A 19,566-nucleotide genomic window follows, 5' to 3' on the forward strand; every position below is an offset into this window, starting at 1 on the left:
TAGCATTACCTGGGAGCCATTTGGAAATGAGAATCATAGACTCCGCCCCAGACATGCTGAGTCAGGAATCCTGAGTGATTTATTTGCTCATTAGAGTTTAAGACTGATAGAAGACATTCTCTCTCATTTAGAAAGGAAGTAGGAAGGAACTATTACTGATTGATAATTTCTGAAATAGTTCCTTCACCTGACCTCTATGCTCCCAAATCTTCCCAGTGGCTCTGAACTATCATGGAAATAACTAAGCATCTTTCTTTTGCTGGGATCACAGTGGGAACTAGCAATGTGCCCATGCCATGTTGAAACAGTTGTTAAATAGTAAAAAGAGCACAGATTTAGAGTCAGAAAGATTGGGTTTAGAGTCTGACCTCACTATCTATCCTCTTACTTTCTAATCTTTGGTTATATGAGCTGTCTCTTTTCTTTTTCTATATAACAGGTATACTAATACCTAATGTATGGTATGAGGATTGAATGAGAGTGTATTCATACATAAAAATACCTAGTGCAGTCCCCTATAAAATTCAGGCACTGTGTTAGCTGTTATTGCCACTGTTATCTTTTTTGTAAGCTTTAATCATGAAAGCACCCTCTAATTATAGAATGATTTGGTGTGATTTCTAAGGAATGGGAAAGGCCATACTGAAATAAGACCTCTGCAGAAAGTTCCTTACAGTGATATGTGGCAGTGTGTTACATAACAGCTCTGCTCTCTAAGGGCTTCTGGGACAGACCTACAGAGACATCAACAATGAAACAGGCTGAAGAAAGTGACCCTCTGTCTGTTCTGCTTTTGACACCATCGAGAAACTTGCCAGCCAGGTTCCAAGAGCAGATTCTTTATTACAGTGATGATGTAAGAGGCAGAGAGGACAGCTGGATTTCCAGATTCCAGGGAGAATTTGTGGCACCAGCAGCCCCTCAAAATTATCTTTTGACTTAAGAACTGACTACTCTGAATAGGAAAGTCATTAAAGGGAAATAAATATGAAACCCCATGAAGTCATTTTCACTGGGTCTTTTGTAGAATCTAACCACCCTTTAAGTAATAAAACATGCCATACCATCCAGTAATGCAGTAGTTGCTGATTAACAGACTCTCAGGTGGGTACTAAGGCAAGAGGAGAAATAAGAAGATGAGGATAGGTGACAATTTGCCAAAAATGAAAGTAAGGTCATAGCAGCAGGCTATGGGGGTGAGAAAGAAGTATTTGATTAAAAGGACACAAAGGGCATGGCTGTAATTATAAAATGCACACGTTAAATAAAATGTTAGGTATATTTAAAATGTCTGCTTGTCTCATTATGTACAGGATTAGTATGTTGCCAGAAAACATTTCATGGCTCTGTACTAAACATATTGATCAGTGATTCCCTTTATCAATTTAGTGTTCTTTCCGGTGGGGGTGGGGAGAGAAAGAAGTTCTGTCTGGTGAAATGTTGATAATCTCCAGCTACATGATGGGTTAGAAAGAGCAGTGACGAGCTTGCTGTTTATGTGGCTCCTAGGGTGCTGCTCTTTAACAGATGTCTCAACGCATAGCATGACTCCACCACACCGGCCAAAAAGAGTTTGATTAATAATACTACCAGAGTTTTCCCCTGGAGTACAGCAAGACAAGCGCTCACCTGGGAGAAGCAGATGAAGTCTTGTCGTGTACTGTAGGCTAGCATTTAACAGGGAGCTTTTCTAGGAAGTAAAAATGACCGAGATCCCCTAGAAGAGTCTGTTTTCCTCACTGAGGTAAACACTGTTATCCCACTGCATGTTTTGTTGGACTTTTCATCTTTAGGTGAGAGAAAAAGATTCTGTTTGAGGATAAAGATAGAGAGGAGATTAAACAATTAATGTTTCTTCCATCACAACAGGAGAACAAGACAAGAAAATGAGAATAGACTTAGGGGAAGTCATCTGCACATTTCTACAAGAGAATTAGTGTAGGAAAAAATAAGTAAAAATCCAAATAAACCTAGAGCATGAATACTGGGCAGAACTAGGTGGGAAACGAAGTGTTAATTAATGTGGCATAATAGCAAGATTGCCAGTCTTCTATGTTTCTATAAAGTAACAAATTTATCCATAGAATTATTGCAGCCTGTTCTCACCAAGAACTGCAGCTGAATCCACAGCTTTTCCAAAGCATGAGAAATTTCATTCTGGTGTTCAGCCTGAGTTTATCACTCCAGTGGTATTTACAATATTGTCATAATTATTTCTGCTGGTAATGTTAGAAAAATTTGCTTCCTTGTTTTTTTAAACCCACCCTCATTTTTTAGACATTATTTAACTATAAAAAGATGTCTATTCAGTTTGTCGAAGCAAATAAGAGAAACAAGTTTATTATTTCTTGGTACAAAATATAACCTTGCAGTTACTGACCCAAACCTCTCACTCTTTCTGGTCCTTTCATTATTGATGATCTGATGCACCTGTTGGTGCCCAGTAAGCACTGATAGATATTTAGGACATGTTACCTTTTATGTTAGTTATCCGTGCTCAGCTACTAGTAAGAATGCGACATTAAGCAAACCTGTTTCCTTAAATCTCTTCATCTGCAAAATGAAGATGTTGTAGATGAGCTTTAAGGTCTCTTCATTTTATCCTTAGGTTCCATGACTCTAAGCGAGATTATTTTTTGCTCTCTAATTCAGTTCAGCAGACATCAGCTAGACACAAACTCATGTGCACACTACAGAGTACTACGGTAGCAACAGGGAAAGAGGTGATTCCTGTCCCATCCATCATAAAGTGACATGGCCAACTCCTCTGTAGCAAAAGACAGGTTAAGAAGAGAAAAGCATAACAAATTTATTTGATCATAGTTTTACGTGACATGGACCCTTCAGAATAAAGCCGTGAAGACCCCTGGTAAGCTGTCCATTTTTCATGCTTAGGTTCAATGAAGCACAGACAACTGTGTAGGAATATGATTGGACAAAAGGGTATGACCTAATGGTGGTAGATTGAGTGCAGAAACCCAGCAAGGCCTGTCTGTTCAGATTCTTGTTGGACTTTCTGTGCAGCAGTCCTTCCTCCGCATGGGCAGGACCCCTTTTGAATTTGGGGTCTTATGATCTACTATCAGACAAGGTAGGTCAGAAAATTTTTCTATGGCCAACTCCAAGACAAAGACACAAAGGCAGGGGAGTTTAAAGTGATAATTTTAGGCTTCATAGCTTGCTTTTTTGGAAAAGGAATTCTAGTTTCCATTTTCTGCCTCAGGGAAGAGAAATTCTAGTTTCTGTGGCTTGCTTTGGGAGAAAGAGGAGCAGGAGACAGGTGGACAGGAGGGGGCCAGAGGGAAACTGCTTCATAGGCTGCTTCAGAGGTCTTCACTTTATAGTATAGTTTACTGAGTCCCAATAGTAAACAGAGTAAAAACTGTCTCTGCTTTCAAGGAAGTCAAATTACACAAATAATTATTAGAGTTGATAGAATTTGCAAAGGGAGTGTCACAAGTTAAGTGTTCCAAAGGACACTTCCCTTTGAGAAATGCTTCCTAAATGCATTGGCACTTAAATGGCCCATAAAGAAGCCATACATAGACATTGGAAAATGAAAGAAGATGCCACAAACATGGCAGAAAAGAGTGGGGCGTCGCTGGATTGTAGAGTGGACTATAGAGATAAGAATGGAAAATTAGGTTGGGACCACAATATACCAGCCTTAAACGCCCAAGCAAGGAGGATTTTGAGCAAAGGAGGAATGTGTTGTAGGCTGACTGGTACTTTAGAAAATTAATGTAATGATGGTGTGAACATGGGATAAAGGTAAAGAGAAATTGGAAAAACGAAGATAGTTAGAATTCACTGAAGTCCTGGTGGTGTGTGGCAAAGGGCGGTATTATGTATTGGGTATAGAAAACAAGTATGGATTGAAGAAATGACAGAGTCAAATGTCACAGGATTTGACAACTGATTGTATATGGAGGGAGGGGAGAGAAGGAAGAGGAGGAAGAGGAGGAGGAGGAGGAGGGAAAATTTTAAATGATGCCCTCAGTTTCCCAAGAAACTGAATAAAGATGGGACCAATGACAGGAAATGAGAATTCTGGAGAAGGAACAAATTTTGAGAGAAAGGCAATGACTTCTGGCTTCAACTTTCTGACTTGGATTGGGAGAACCTATGTAATATTTGATGATGGTGTAAACTTCTCAAAATTAGAGACTGGAAATTATTCACCTTTTGCAGGTGCTTAATATATGCTATATGAACTCAGAATGAACAAATGAATGTGCCAATAACGAGCCATTATTAAAGTATGAGTCTGGAACTCTTCAGATAAGCAAGAATTAGAAATAACAATGTGGACACTCTAGGGAGAAGCTCTTGTTGAGATCCCAGAGGGTGGGACCAAACAAAGCCAGAGTGGAGAATCTTAGGGAATGTTGATATTAAGGGAACAGGAGAAGGAAAACTAACCAATGTTGGAGGCAGAAGAACAACCTGAGTTGTAGGAAGAAAGTCAGAATAATGAGGTGTCCTGGCTATTCCATATGGAGGAGAGTTTCAGGAACAGAGAGGTCACTGGAGCCCACTGAGGCCAAAAAGGTAGACCTGGGAAAAGACCACTGAGTTCAGGGACCTGAGGCAGGCAATAGTTACTTTGTAGCCCCTCAGGCTGAACTCCTTAAAACTAGAAGATGGGAAAGGAAGTGAAAACTTTACACAGGAGAACAGAGGGAAGTCAAGAGCTGGGAACATGACCAGGTTAGTGTATGTCCTTAGAATAATAACTGAGCAATGGAGATGAAGGGATTGCAGGAAATAAAAATACCAGACATGAGATGTACATACACAGTACATTCAGCTTTTAAAAAGGAAGAAATCCTTTATTCACCACAGCGTGGATGGACCTGGGGAACATCATGTTAAGTGAAATAAGTAAGGTATAAAAAGACAGATACCACATGATTCACTTATATATAGAATCCAAAACAGGTGAACTCATTGAAGCGGAGAGTAAAATGGCGGTTACCAGAGGCTGGGGAAATGTTGGTAAAAGGTGACAAAATTTCAGGTAGGCAGGAGGAATAAGTTCAGAGACCTGTTGTTCTATGGGGACTACAGTTAATAATGACATATTGTATACTTGAAAATTCCAGAAAGAGTAGATATTAAGTACTCTCATGATAAAAAAGATACATATGTGAGGTAATGCATGTGTTAAATCAATGGCTTGATTTAGCCATTGCAGTGTAGATATGTATCAAAACATTATGCTATATGCCATAAATATATAATTTTTGTCAATTAAAAATGAATAAACAATCATAGTAAATGGGGGACAGCATCAGGAGAATAAACTGTGGCCAGGTTGCAAGACTCTGCCCACTTCTTCCACCCTCAACCCCCACTCAGCTTCTGCAGGGCAGTCAGGGAGAAACACTGAAAACAGAGCCCCAGAGGACATTCTCTGCATCTCTCCATTCTCCATCCCTCTACCTGCCACTGTCTGGTGCAAAATATACAGAACCAGCCTCTCAGCCCCATCCCACAGTTCCGCCTCCATCAAAGTAAACGACCACATCACCATCATGCTCATTTAACAAACTTCTGTGTTTGTTTGTTGTCTATGCTAGATGCAGCCACTCTCTGTTCCCTGCCCCAATGAACATCTGCACTAGGCCCAAGCCTTGGAGTGATTTACCTGAAGAGTGACACCATTGATTTGGAAACTACTGTAAGTATATCATGCCTCCAATGAAAGCCTCCTTAGTTTACTTTGCTTAATTTAAACACATGCTCACACACACATACAATTGTAAAAGCAGGTGAAATTATAGATGGTTTCATCTCTTGGATGCCACAAAGTAATCAGTATTAGTCCTGAGGTGCCTGCTGTGGTTCTCGGCTTCCCTCCTGTAGTGCATGCTCTGGGCAGCATCCTTCCCTCCTTGCTGGTGACTGTGTGGAGCCAGAGCACACCTTGCAAGGACTGGTGCTGTTCTGCTTGGTCATCTATACTGTTTTCCAAAGTGGTAGAAGCTCCTCCCAATCTCTTGCTTTCCATCACCCTTCTGTGCCAATCTTGAATCTCATGAGAGCTTGTCATTTCATGTCGCCCTGGTCAACTCTGTGAGCCAGCTTTGCTTGCCGATGTATACCCATCGTCTGAGCTGCACCCCATGCTGTTGCCTTCCTGATAGTCTAGGGGGCCGAAGCCCTCCCCTGGGGGCTCCGGGTTCCTTCTACTATATCTCCAAGCCCTCTGGGTGCATGGCTCTGTGTAGTTGGTTTTCTTCCTTCCATGTCTGGCATTTATGTAGGGGCACTGTAGCCCTTGAAAGGAAATATGCAGACATAAGTTGAGGTAGGAGATATGATACTCATAAGAAAATAATGACAAAAGATTGATATCCCATTAATCATTGCTAAAACTAATAGGTTAATATATATGGTGTTTTTTTTTTTCACTACTAATTGTCAGAAATGTGAATTTAGCTATGCATGCAAAACATATTAATTATACATTTTAAAATGAAAACTCATTCTAGTTGTTGTATTTACAAATTTTCCTATATGATGTGAGGCAGGTAATGGGATGGTGTTTTACAGACGTCTCTGTTACTGGAAAACGCTAAACCTGGGAGACTAACATCCCTCTTAGGCTTCAGGTAGGATTTTCACATTCATATCTTTTATGTTTTTAGCTATTCTGGCATAAATGGAACCCAAAGGGATGAAGCCAAAGTTGGTTTTTTGTTTGTTTTTTGTTTTTTATTTTTGTGTTGCTTTGTACCCCTAATGCTTCTTGTCTGCCAGGTGGTAATTGGTGATAACTGATGTATAGGTGGCAAACAGACCTGCCTGGGATGGAACTGTCAGAGTGTTCGGCAATATAAACAGGAACTAAAGACATGAGAGATGATCAAAACTAGTTTCTTCAATCCACACATCACAAGGAATTTACTTGTATGGTACCATCATTCATCCTTAGGTTCAAGTGTGAGAAAAACCTTAGAAATTCTTACATCTGAATCGTTTCCTGAGCTTTTCTTCATTCCACAGTAATGATACTGGTACAAGTAGCACAGCCGTATCAGGGAGCAGACTGGTTTCAGTGCTTCTGGATCCTTTGGGAGGAAATAATCCCTAACACTCCCTCTTTCTGGTTCTGCAGAGCACCTAGGAATCAGGATCTTGAAAACTTCAGGGAAGCCCTCAAGTGGGCATCTGCTTCTGCGCAGGGAGTATTTAACCTGTGCAGATTCTGGTGCCTGCCTTGGCTTCTCATGGGTGTAGAGAATGAACAGATTGTCTCTGCTATTCAGAAACCAAGCTTCCTTAACACATAAGAGAAACTTTAATGAAATGTATAGGGACTTGCTACACAAGTCAAGTCAATAAGGTGGGAAAAGTATAAAAATGTGAATGGTTTCCAAGAGCATGTCCTTTACTGTGGATTGACAATGTTCAAGGCCTGTTCTCAAGGCCTGGAGATAGGAGTGAAAGCAAGTGTTTGATTTTATCACACCACCTGCTCAGTGGTGCCACCTACTTACCCAGACAGTTGTGACTACTAAATGAGATAATTATAGTGTTGGGCACAGCAAAGGAGAGTATATTCACACAACAGCTAAAATTTACTGAGCATTTACTATGTGCCAGATACTGTTCTAGGACAAGGAATATGGTAGCAAGCAAAACAAAAATTCCTATTCTCATGAGCTTAACATTAGGTTTTCTTGTTCTATAAATGGCAAATAGACAATTTTATACATGGAAGATAAGAGATAACTGATTTTATTCTTATTTTGCTTTTTCATTCTAGAAAATAGAGAGTAATGGGTGAAAGAAATGGAAAAGGGAAAGAATAGGTGTGTTGATTAGTTTTGCCAACTCCCCAACCTCACCCCAACCCCAGAACTATTCTCTGCCCTGACACTTGACCCAGGAAACCTCTCTGGACCAACTTACCCAGCCTCTCTGATCCTCTGACATCACTTTGAATTTGACCAAAAGGAGACATCAGCAAAATATGTGAGCATGGAAGGAGAAAGGTCAAGTGTTTATTGATCTGACCCTCCTTCCCATCTTCAATTCTGACTAGACTTGGAAAACTCCATTTTCCCTTGTCCCTGTAGTTGAAATGATTTAAATTCACAGCTCTTCGTGGTTACCAGTCCCTGGTGCTTGAAGGTCCCTTAACCTCATCTCCACCTGTGTATAAGGCCTTTTGTTAAACTCTCTGTGGTTAAAACTTTTGCATGTGCCATCTATTTCTTGCCAGGATCCCGACTGATACAGTGAGGATAACACACTGAAAAATATTACAAATCAGCCTTGCCAAGACTAAAAAAAAAGGGGGGGAGGATTGAGAGAATAAAATGCTTTAATCATGAAAACATTTAAACTGATATGAGAACACTGGGCCAAGTAGTGAAAGGATAAATTGTAAGAAAAGGCGATAGACAGAGTGCCGCAGGTTGCTTTTGATGAATGGACTGCAGTGTTCAGGCTTGATAGGTTTCTACAGGCCGACTGCAGTTTGCTTGACCCTCAACTTCAAGGAGCTCTTGGGACAGCCACAGCAATGACAAACATGTGAGCAGCAGGGCATCGGGAGGGAGATGCAGTGAGATCAAAGTCTGGAAGATGAGATCACTTATCCTAACATTCTTTCTGTCTTTGCTACAATAACAACCCACTTGTCCCAACCCCAATTCTAAATATTAAAAAGACTACTAAGATAAAGAAAATGTCTAATTATAATAGCTAATATGCTGCAAAGAGAAAAGTAGTGCTCTGAAAGAAGCTACCATTGTTGAGTACTTCCTCAGTACCTACACTATGCTGATCACTCTGCATGGCTGGTCTCATTTATTCCTCATGACAGCACTAGAAGGAGGTAGGTATTATTGTTCCCATTTTACAGATGGGAAAAATGAGGCTCAGAGATACAGAGCAACCTGCCAAAGGCACACAGCCCTTAGGTAGTGGAGCTCAAATCTGTAGTACACCCCTCCCCCCAGCTGGGGTGATTTGTCACCACTTCCCTTCTCTCCATGTCCAGATGCTCAACTAAGCCTTTTCTCATAGTACTATGGAGGAGTGTAAGGAAATGGTTCCCACTCCAAAAGGGTGGGGGAGGCATCACGGTTTGAAATTGTCCTGATCCAATGACTGAGTAATTATTTATCAAAAGGAGGTTCTGACTAATTCTTTCCTATCCAACCAGGCTGATAAGTGGAAAGCATGTTAATGTGCAGGAGAGGGTGGGAGCCCAGTGAAGGGAGAAAATTGGGAGAGAGAGATAGAAGAGCGCACTCTCCTCTCAACAGACCCCGGAGACTGATAAGAGCTCACACAGATAAAATATTTATTTTTCCATATGTTGCAGAAAGCATTGCCATCACTGTATGTGTGCAATATGTGCAAAGGAGTGTGAAATATATACATCAAATGCCACCGATCTGGTTAATTTCCATGCATTTAACATGCTTAATACCTACCATCTCATCCATATGTTTTAATGCATATTTCTTTCCACATACAATATGTCTAGTTAGGAAAGAGCCAACATCCTCCACAGACTTACTCACTGCTATGTTTCAGCCCAAAACTTGTTGCCGGGGCCAGCACAAGGAGAGTTAAAAACCAGAAGGTTCTTCTGGCTAACTTAGCCGCCAGTCACCTTAAAGTGCCTTCCCAGTTCTTGAAGCAGGCTTTTTCTTATAACAGAAATGTTAGCAATGGGGAGATGAAAATGTTTTTGCTCTCTGTGGACAATTGGGAGATGTTCAGTCAGAATGTCAGAACTGACCGTTGCAAGGCGGTGCCTGTGGCCACACTTTGTTTTATTTTTTATTTTATTTTTTATTTTTTGAATGCAGAGCTCCATCAGTGTGGCGGGAGGAAGTGCACAATGATTGGTCTGTTCCTCTGTGGAAGTGTTCAGGGTACACCCAGTTTTGCTTTGCATATATTTACGAAACATCTGCCCTTTTCTTCTCCTTAAGTCCTTCCCCCTCCCCAGTCCCCTTTCCCCTTCTCCGTGGTTTCTTTCTTTGTTGTTGTTGGCTTCTCTAACTTTTTTATTGGAACTTTCATTTTCCGGTTGAAGGGCGACTTCATCAGAGTGTATAATTTTAACAGAGAAAAGGAGAGAGAGAGAGAAATAGAGAATGAAAACTGAAAAGAAAGAAAGAGCCTGAGAGGCCAGAGCTTGGCAAACCAACCTTTGGCATGGTGACCAGGAGGAAGGTTCTGGTAGGAAGTTCGCCCCTCTCAAGTGCTGCCTGGAGTGGGCCAGTGCGCTGCTGCCCTCTGCAGGCTCCAGGGAATAGTGCACAGCAACAGAGGCTTATGGAGTCTGACCTCAGATGGGCCATGTTTACGGATTTCTTTTGCTAAAACCAAAGAAGGTATTTTCAGCTAATTACAACAAAGCTTGCTCTTGCTTCCTTAAAAAACTATGAACTGCAAAAATGGGCCAAATAACAGCAACTGTGTGTCAGACATAAACCGGTGTTGCGTTTAACTGTTTCTCAACTCCAGAAAAAGCAATAAATTAAAAAAAAAACTCTTGAGAGAGAATGAGATGGAAGTTAAGGACAGTGAGCAGTTCTCTGTTATTTGTGTAGTTGGGAAACAGGCTGGTGTAAAAGGATGAGTAAAGTGACTTTAGGTAAATGAGGGAGTGAACCAAAAAGGTTAGTTTTCAATATTTACTGTTTATAGGGGTGACTTCAATGTCTCTGGGCCAGGAATGGTCTCCAGAGCTGACCCCTGAGATGACAACAAGGTACGATGCAAGGTCAGGTAGAAAGCAGAATCAAATCTAGGGCAGGAAGCAAGAGCTTTGACATGAAGAACAATACAATTTCTACAATGCTAAAAATAAAGGGTACATGTTAGTGGTTTGGGCATATACTCATGTTTGAAAGAGGGTGTCCTTCATTTTCTGAGCCACTTATCTTAAACTAGCAGAAGCTTTGTCAGTAAGCGTCAGAGATAAACTTGTTCTGCTAGGCGATATTTATCATTGGTGTTTCTTCCCTATATTTAAAAGAAACGTGAGGACCAGCCTAACTCTACTAAGCAAAATGATCCCACTCTTATTAAATGCCCTTCATGGATTCCAAGGAAAAGTGGCCTGTCAAGGTAGATTTCATTGCTGCGTAAAGAGAAACTTAATTGTGATTCAGACTATGACTATTCTCCAAATACGCTTTAATTTCAGCTCCATTTCATTCCATCAACAAACATTTCTTGAGTGACAGTTTTATATAAGCTACTCTGCTTAACAGAATAGAGTAGATAGCAAACTCTGGGAGGACAGCAACCAGGCTCAGTTCCCTGACCCGTGCTGGCACATCATAGGCACATAGTAAATATTTGTAAAATGAATACGTGAGGGAAGGAAGAAGGAAAGAGTGGATGAACACGGAGAAGATAAAAATAACATATTTCCTTACCCTCAGAGAAGTTAGTACCTCATAGAAAGAATAAGCACATAAACAGCCATTCTTGAAATAAAATTGAGTAAGTAAAATAAGATTACTAAAAAGTGTCTGAAGATTTTAGAGAAAGAAATGAAGAGGAGAAGTTCCTATCTGGTGAAGAGGAATCAAGACAATATCAAGATAGCATATAAAGAATAATTTCAATGGGCAGAGACAAAGAGGTGTTCAGAGAAATGAAAATTACTTGAGTGAGGATGTAGAGTTAAGAATGCAGATTCCATGACTTTCTGGGAATGGTAAGGACTTTGGAAAGTCCAGTGTGGCCAACATATAAGATATGTGAGATAAGCTGGAGCAGGTAAGGAACTGACCTCAAGAGTCATCTCAGCTCTAGTGAATGCAAAGAACAGGACTAGAGGAATCATGGAGGATAGTAAGCCTATTGGTAACAATTGCACAGACTTTAAAAAGTGGTAAGACAAACTGGGCATGGTGATGCACACCTGTAGTCCCAGTGGTTGGGAGGCTGAGACAGGAGGATTGCAAATTCAAGGCCAACCTCAGCAACTTAGCAAGGCCCTAAGCAACGTAGCAAGACCCCATGTCAAAATAAAAAATAAAAACAGGCTGTGAATATGGCTCAGTGGTAAAGCACCCCTGGGTTCTATTCCTGGTACCAAAACAAACAAAAACAACAACAAAAAGTGGTAAGGCAGTTGTAATGGAATTGGAAAGGAATCACAGATGTAAAAAGTATGAACAGATTGTCAGAACTCGATGGTGATGATGTTAGAGAAAGGTGTATAATGAGCCTGAGTTTTCCAACCTGACAAACAGACCACAGTGATGCAAAGAGGAACCAATGCTAGAGGAAGCATTAGTTTTCATGGATAAGAGGAATTGGACTTTGGAGACTTTGATCTTGGACACTTTCTTCAACTGAAAACCAGATTACCAGTTCATTGGGTACACACAAGAATTGGGGGTTAGTCCTATAGTACCCAGTCAGCAAACAATGGGTGAGATTTGCAATTTACTGTTTGTCTTGTATTGACTTTCTCCACTCTGAAAAGGCTTCCCCTCTATTCTAATCTTTACCATGCTATTTCTGCCTTCTGCCCTCTGAAGAAACAGATTTGATTTCACAACCTGTTGGACTAAAAACACAGCATACTAATCATAACACCATATTCTGCGAGGGCAGATTTAACTACCCAGTACAACAAATTTCAATATGAAATAGTCTGTATACCAAGTCCAATGCCATGCCCATAGAAACAAGGGAAACATGGAAACAAACCTACTTACAACAAATTATGTACCACATATATTCTTCTTTAAAAAAAAAAAAAAAGCTTTCTAGGGCTTGGGGTATAGGGCTTGGGGTATATTGGTCAGTTAAGAGCATTTAACTCACATGTGGAAGGCCCTGGGTTCAATCCCCAATACTGCAAAAATAAAAAATAAAAACAAACAAAAAACCCTTTTTCTAGTTACTGTCCAAATAGCAATAGAAAAAGACCCAAAGTCTAAGAAACTGGGGACCTGTTCAGAGACTAATAAACTCATTTTGGTTGGGTCTAGGGTACATGTATTATAAGCTAATTTATTAATTTAACATCTGTTGTCCTGGGGAGAGGAGTCCTGAGCTAAGTGATAGCAGAGCTATTTTACTTCTTACTCCTGATCCCAAATAACAATTAGTTACAGGTCTCTTCTAATTCCCTTCACCTATCTCTTCCTCCCATGGCAAACACACAATTACACTCCTGAACTAGAGAAGCATATGCTAAATCAAAAAAAAAAAAAAAAAAAAAAAAAAAAAAGGAGAATCTTAAGCATAAGATGAGTAAAGAGTCGGGGAATTTCTGTATGACACCTTCCCTCTTTACCTACTGGAACCTAAACTCTTCTTGTCATTTTTCACTTTCTATTTTAGCAATAATCTCCATCACTACCCCTCTCATCTGTACAAACTGCCAAGTTCAGATTGTGACTTGAAATTATGTATTGACTTAAAATGAAATCTGCTAACATCAAGAAAGTTGAATGTTCCATAATGTGTTCCTGAATAGAAATTTAAAGCTGGAAGGAACCTTTAAGGCCTTCTAATCCAAGCCCTTTATTTTACAGATGAGGAAACTGAAGCCCAGAGAGGTGAAGTGAGGTGCCCAAGGCCACACAGCAAGTTAGAGGCACAGCTAGTACCATAGCTCAAGTCTCCTGACTCCCAGTCCAGTGCTCCTCCCATTACTCCACGGGTCCTGTCTCTAAGCTTCCTGACAAATGCTAGAACGGTAAACCTCCACTAGTATTTTTCCAGACCATGTTAAAACTCTTAAGGGGGGGAAAGGATGCTTTCTTGGATAATGTCAGCCATACGTAGCTCAAGCTGTCTAAAGTTCTGGGACAGGGTCTTTTTATACAACCAACAGAGTCCAAATGTGGTGCTGTTTGCTTGGCCCATATGCTTTCATGTGTTCCCAGTTAGGCCATTACTGGAGGGAAAGAAACAAGAATCAGCTTGTTTTAAAACAAGGGACATACTGGACTCCCTCCCATCCCCCTTCAGAAAAAAAAAAAAAAAAATCAAGTTATCTTTAACAGATTCTAAAAATGCCTTTTCCCAAATATGCAGTCAGTTCCTTCAAAGGGCCCTTTGTTTATTTTCAGGAAGAAACCCAAGACAGCTGAAAACCAGAAGGCATCTGAGGAGAATGAGATTACTCAGCCGGGTGGATCCAGCGCCAAGCCGGGCCTTCCCTGCCTGAACTTTGAAGCTGTTTTGTCTCCAGACCCAGCCCTCATCCACTCAACACATTCACTGACACACTCTCACGCTCACACCGGGTCATCTGATTGTGAGTACACCAGTGAGGCGGTGATGGTGTCTCTGCAGTGCTTGGAGTAGTGCTTCTCCCCTGGGTTTGGCTGTTTTGCATGCGGAGCAAGCTGTTTGCATTTGGTCTTCTAAAGTAGCCAAAAGTGCCGCGCCACCATTTTGATTCAGCCAACATCTCTATTTTCAAAGCTAGAATATATTTTGAAGCCAGGTAGCCAGCCATTTGGTCTCAAAAGGCTGATTAATTGTATGGGCCACATTCTCCTTCCTAACATTAACTCAGAAAAGGGAATTGCATTGCTGCTTTCTAATTATTCTTGATCAGAGTTAACGGCTCTCCCACCATTACTAAATGGAACAACAAAACATGGACCTCAGAAGGTCAGTTAGACACAAGGAAACATCCATGTTGAAATTACGTAACACAAGTCGGATTCGCATTAGTTATTGGAGTCTCTTGTAGCTTGGCTGGATTTCTGTCTTTCCAGTTTTTAATTTATTTTGAAGTGGTTAAAGGATAGCATAAATTTACAGAAGAAAAGAGAATGGCTTCCAAGAATTCAAAAGCCACCCAGACTTCACATAGCCAATAAGAATTCAGGTTAAAAATATTTTTTAATTAAAAAAAACTGCCTAAGGGCTAAATTTGGAAATGGGCAGCTTAATGAGATCGTCACTATTGAAACCACTCTTTGCTGTTTATTTTTGCTGTCTTCTCACTAATCTGGAAGTCACTTCTTCAAAGTCTATTTTCAGAAAGTTGATAAATCACATTTAGGAGATTTTTTTTTCTTTTTTTCTAAAATGTAACCTGATACCAGAGAAATGTGTGCTGACAATGGAAAGGTCTGAAGTAAGTTGGGGTCCAAGGATTATTCCTTTTAGTTTTAAGATACCCATCAACTCTTCTGAACTGATCTCCATAAAGGATGCCTGGCTCCAGGCAAAGAGCTGGCCTGTTCTTTTTAGAATAAATAAGACCAAGAAAGTTTTATTGCAAAAAAGGACTCTATTTATCCTGTTCACACAGACAAATGTTATTAATTGGGGAATGAGATTCTATACCTTCTATTGTTATTTTTCTGATGGAACCAATGTAAAATTCTGCAAAGAAGGCAAGAGGAGAGTGGGTCTTTGAGATTCCATTCCCCGCTTGCTTCATCATAATTGTCTCTAGGTAAAGGGATAAGACCTAGGGGCAGGTGCTCTCAGGTGCAGAGAGCTTGTTCTACATATAGTGGGGCTGTGACTGCCTCCAGCTGTCACTAGAAAATGAAAAGAAAAATAACAAGATCCATATCTCTATAGCCTGTGTGATTTGTACAAAGTTGCAGTTTCTGTAGAGAAATATAGGGGGTCCGGAGCAGGGACTGTGTTCTGTGCACTGTCATAATAGGACTTTGGACTTGGACTTTCTTGCCTGGCAGTCTCCAGCCTAATAGTAATTACAGAAAGAATTGGAAAATGGCATGGCACTGTGCCCATAGACATGTGCACACTGTCCCTACCTACCAGGAAGGTGGCCTGTTCCTGTGGTGAAGGGCCTGGAGCTTCTGCATGCAGACCTTCATTGCCTGGCTCTCTGCCACACCTTATGGGGAAGATTACATTGAATGGTCTTAGCCCAGAAATCTTCTGTTAGAGCAAAATGAATGGTTTGCTGAATAGAGAAAGCATTGAGCTTCATTTATTGTACTTTACTACAAGCCTCTTCTGGTCAGGCCTCAGCACTGGCATGGCACACCAACATTTAGGGAACGGTGGGAGTACAGTGTCACCATGCAGCTCCTCAGTGACCCTGAGGAAGCTAGCAGATCTGAGCTCAGGAGGGTGTCTGAATGCCTTTGGAAGGAGAATGAATTGGGAGGAGAATCCTAATCTCCAGCTGTTTAGAAAGTCATTCTGATTTTGCCATTAAGATGTGTATGTCTACTCGACTCCAACCTGTTGTTTAAATTGATTATACTTTTCTCCAAATATATTTGGATTGTAGTTTGTCCTGATTTGAGCCTACACTTAGAAGAAAATTGTTTTTAGGAAAGATTCACAGAAATCTGTCCATTTGGAGATTGCTTGAGAGAAGACAGGAAAGAGGTTTATTTTAAGCTGTTAAAATTTTTGGATGCTCTTCTTGCATTCAAGACGATTTTTTTTTTTACTTTCAAATGTCATTCTTACCATAGATTAATTTAAAAGCCTAATTTCTTTAAGGTAAAATATTCAGTTCCTATTTAGAACCAACAGATTTGGGGCATTTAAAAATAGTGCCCTTGACTTGTTAGTCTCTTTAACTTCAGAAACATTCCACTAGTGTGTGGTGTTCCAAGCTTTCACAAGTGCCTGCATTTTTATAGCACCTTTTTATTTGTCATGTGTTTAGCAAAATTATTTTTAGTCATGCCCTAATGCCCATTTCCTGATGTTCAGTATGATTCTTCCCAACTTACAGATGAGAAAACTGAGAAAAATGACACCCAGATAGATGAATGACTTGCCTACAGTTAACCTATTTGGGTACTAAGGGGTGTTTATGTGTTCATTCTCATTGTAAACAGCCAGAATTCTCTGATCAAAGCCTAAAGATAGCATTCATAGCTCTAAACAGGCATGTCCGATGTGCAACTACTTGTATTGATGATTGGGTTATAAAACAGGATGGATTAAAAACAATCCACAAAAGAAGTCAGCTCTGCTATGAACTGATAAGGGTGGATAAGCCACAGTGTTTTTGCACATGAAGGACAAAGACCATGTTTTAGAGCAAAGATGTTAAGTCTGACGCCATAAATTTTTAGTTGGCTCTTTAGCCTGCAGAGCCACTTCACATTGGACCAAAGTTCCCAGCAATATTCAAAACAAGAGGAGTACAGTCAAGATAGGCTCTCTTTGTGAGCTGAAGCTGTTAATATTGCTTTGCAGTGCACCCACTAACACAATTTCCTCTCCGTAATATTCCCCATTACCTCCTAACTTGTCACCTCTATGCCATTTCTTAAAATCAAATGGTAAACAGATTCAGGTGATGATAATGGAAGGCATTAAGATGAGTCTGGGAATGCAGAGGGCACAAAAACCCTAGGTGTTTGACAGAGCAGTTACCCACGTAACAGGCTGAGTATGAACTGAGCCAAGCTCTCCCTATAAATGCTTAAACAGGACTAAACCAAGTCAGTAGAGCAGACGAAGCTCTCCATATGAAAAACCTTTCTTGACAACGACCAAGCTGTAGCACATCACAGTCATATTCATGTGATAGACGCAACCAGAACTTTCACTTGCATATTTCTTCCATTTTGTTTTCCCCCAAATAAGGCTCCCATTGAAGGGAAAAGTTGATTCTGCTCTCCTGGCGGTCCTCCCTACTTCTGGCTGTAGATCCACCTAGTCTGATGTCTTTCTTTTGTCGAAGCTGCTATCTGTAGTTACTTACCCTCCTGTGTTTTACACTGGACTCATCAGACTGTCTCGTTTTTTTGTGTCTTTGCCAAGATGCACTTACACATTAACAGTTTTTATTTATTTTTAATTTAACCTTTACACATTACCAAACTGTTGTGTGGGTGGGTTTAACTTTAGCTCAGTAGGTAGTGTGTTGCTGCCGGGGCTGAAGGCTGTCGAGGAGACTGTGGATTCTTCCTTTTCTATCTCTTGCCATCTACCTTCTTTGTCCTTCCCCCTCCCATCCTTTTTCTTCCCCCGTCCAACTCCCCATGATTAAAATTTTTAGTACACTTGGCTCATTTTGAACTTTTAAGCCATTTTTTTAGAGAACAAAACAAAGAGGATTTTTATGGCAAACTCCATTAATGCCACATTAAGGCTGACATTTTAATTACCCCCAAGTCAGGAAATGTGAAGTTCAGGTTCCCACAGCAACAGAAACTGTCCCCTTGAGTGCCGGCATCACAGCAGAGTCTTTCATTCCCTGATTACACAACATGGGGCGTGGGGCCATTGTTTTTATCCACGTATGTGGAAAGGAGTACGGCTTTTATCCTTTGTTTCTTTCCTGTAACTACAGTTGAGGATATGGGTCTTTAGCGTCTCTCCCCAAACCATCTATATGTATTACCCTGAAACGGAAGACTATTATAGTTCTACATGTGCACACGGACAGAATTAAAGTTGCTGTGGGAACATTAACTCTGATTTCCGGACTTCCGTGCCAGTCACATTTAAACCATAATGTTGTAATTTTTGGCATGTAATAAATGTGCATTTCATGTACACAGACAGAAAGAAGCATAAAATGTATTTTAAAGAGCAATTAATTACTAACTTTGTGATTAAAAAACATTTGGTGCATGTTCCTTCCCATTTAGCATCAGCTGCTGGTCTTAGCCAGGCCTAATAGATGACATACTGTGTCTCATCCTGTATCTCAGATGTACTTACTGTATGTTCCTGTTCTTCTAGATAATTAATTCCCTTAGTAAAGCTGTAGGGGGAAAACAAAATGGAAGGAATATGCAAGCATGTAAATAGGGTAAGGGATATTTTGAAGGAAATGATTCATTTCTGCAAATAAACCTCTTAGTCTCTGATAAAGAGCCAGAAATCTGCTAAGTGGGTGTAGACAAAGGTTTCTGGTCACCTTAGAGCATCTGGTCCAGGGCCATAAGAACAACTTGAAAGCAGATTTCTCCATGAATTCCATGCATGCCCAGTGGAGGAGCAGTTTTACTCCTTAGAAACTTTTTTAGGCTTACTGCTTAAAAAGTTATTTTACTCTGTAACAACTCTCCAGTTTATATTCAAACTGAAAAGGAAAACTTGTAGGGAAATCAGGTAAGATGTGGACTTTGGCAAAGAACCCCTGACTTCAGAATGGTGTTTTTTCTTCCTTTACATTTGAATCTGGTCGACCCATTTGTGTTAGAGAAGGAAGTGTCTCAAAACTGTTTGAACCAGCTTGCAATTGAAAGGAATTAGTAGGGGTACTCTGTGATATAGTGTTTTAAAATGCAAATGCTTGAGTACATACTCAAAACTGAGTTAAAGATTTAACTAAAGGAACGTGTAGCTTAAATTCTGGTCTGGCTTTTAGGGGACACGCTCATGAAGATCCTCTTGCTACTTGTTCATTCTCTCTTCCGTCATGTATTCCTTTTTGTTCAGTTGGGCTACATATGGTATTTAACCTTTAAGAAAGATACTGGAGTTTTACAGAGCTCTGATTTGCTTTTCCTTGGGCTGTCTCTATGTGTGAATGTATGTCTGTCTGAGTGAAAACTGCTCAAGCAAGTTTGAAGGTCTCTTTGGCAAATTTGACTGTGCGTTCAGAAAGTTTCCAATCGGAAAGCTGATTCAGTGTAA

General features: G+C 40.4%; 1 protein-coding gene across 19 annotated transcripts in view; it reads left to right on the plus strand.

Moving 5' to 3' along the window:
* Window positions 1-19,566, plus strand: part of Zbtb20 (zinc finger and BTB domain containing 20) — a 793,136-nt gene that overhangs the window by 710,318 nt on the left and 63,252 nt on the right. For 14 of the 19 annotated variants that reach the window (XM_047564557.1, XM_047564556.1, XM_047564564.1 and 11 more), the window contains 3 exons: window positions 5,583-5,683; window positions 13,542-13,705; window positions 14,082-14,269. In XM_047564557.1, the coding sequence (XP_047420513.1) occupies window positions 13,695-13,705; window positions 14,082-14,269 (199 nt within the window). In that variant the 5' untranslated portion in view covers window positions 5,583-5,683; window positions 13,542-13,694. Of the gene's footprint in view, window positions 1-5,582; window positions 5,684-6,536; window positions 6,618-13,541; window positions 13,706-14,081; window positions 14,270-19,566 lie in introns of all 19 variants that reach the window. The other 5 variants (XM_047564560.1, XM_047564572.1, XM_047564573.1 and 2 more) reach the window with 3 other exon arrangements.

The sequence above is a fragment of the Sciurus carolinensis genome, chromosome 9, assembly GCF_902686445.1.
Source record: "Sciurus carolinensis chromosome 9, mSciCar1.2, whole genome shotgun sequence".
NCBI classification, from domain to species: Eukaryota; Metazoa; Chordata; class Mammalia; order Rodentia; family Sciuridae; genus Sciurus; species Sciurus carolinensis.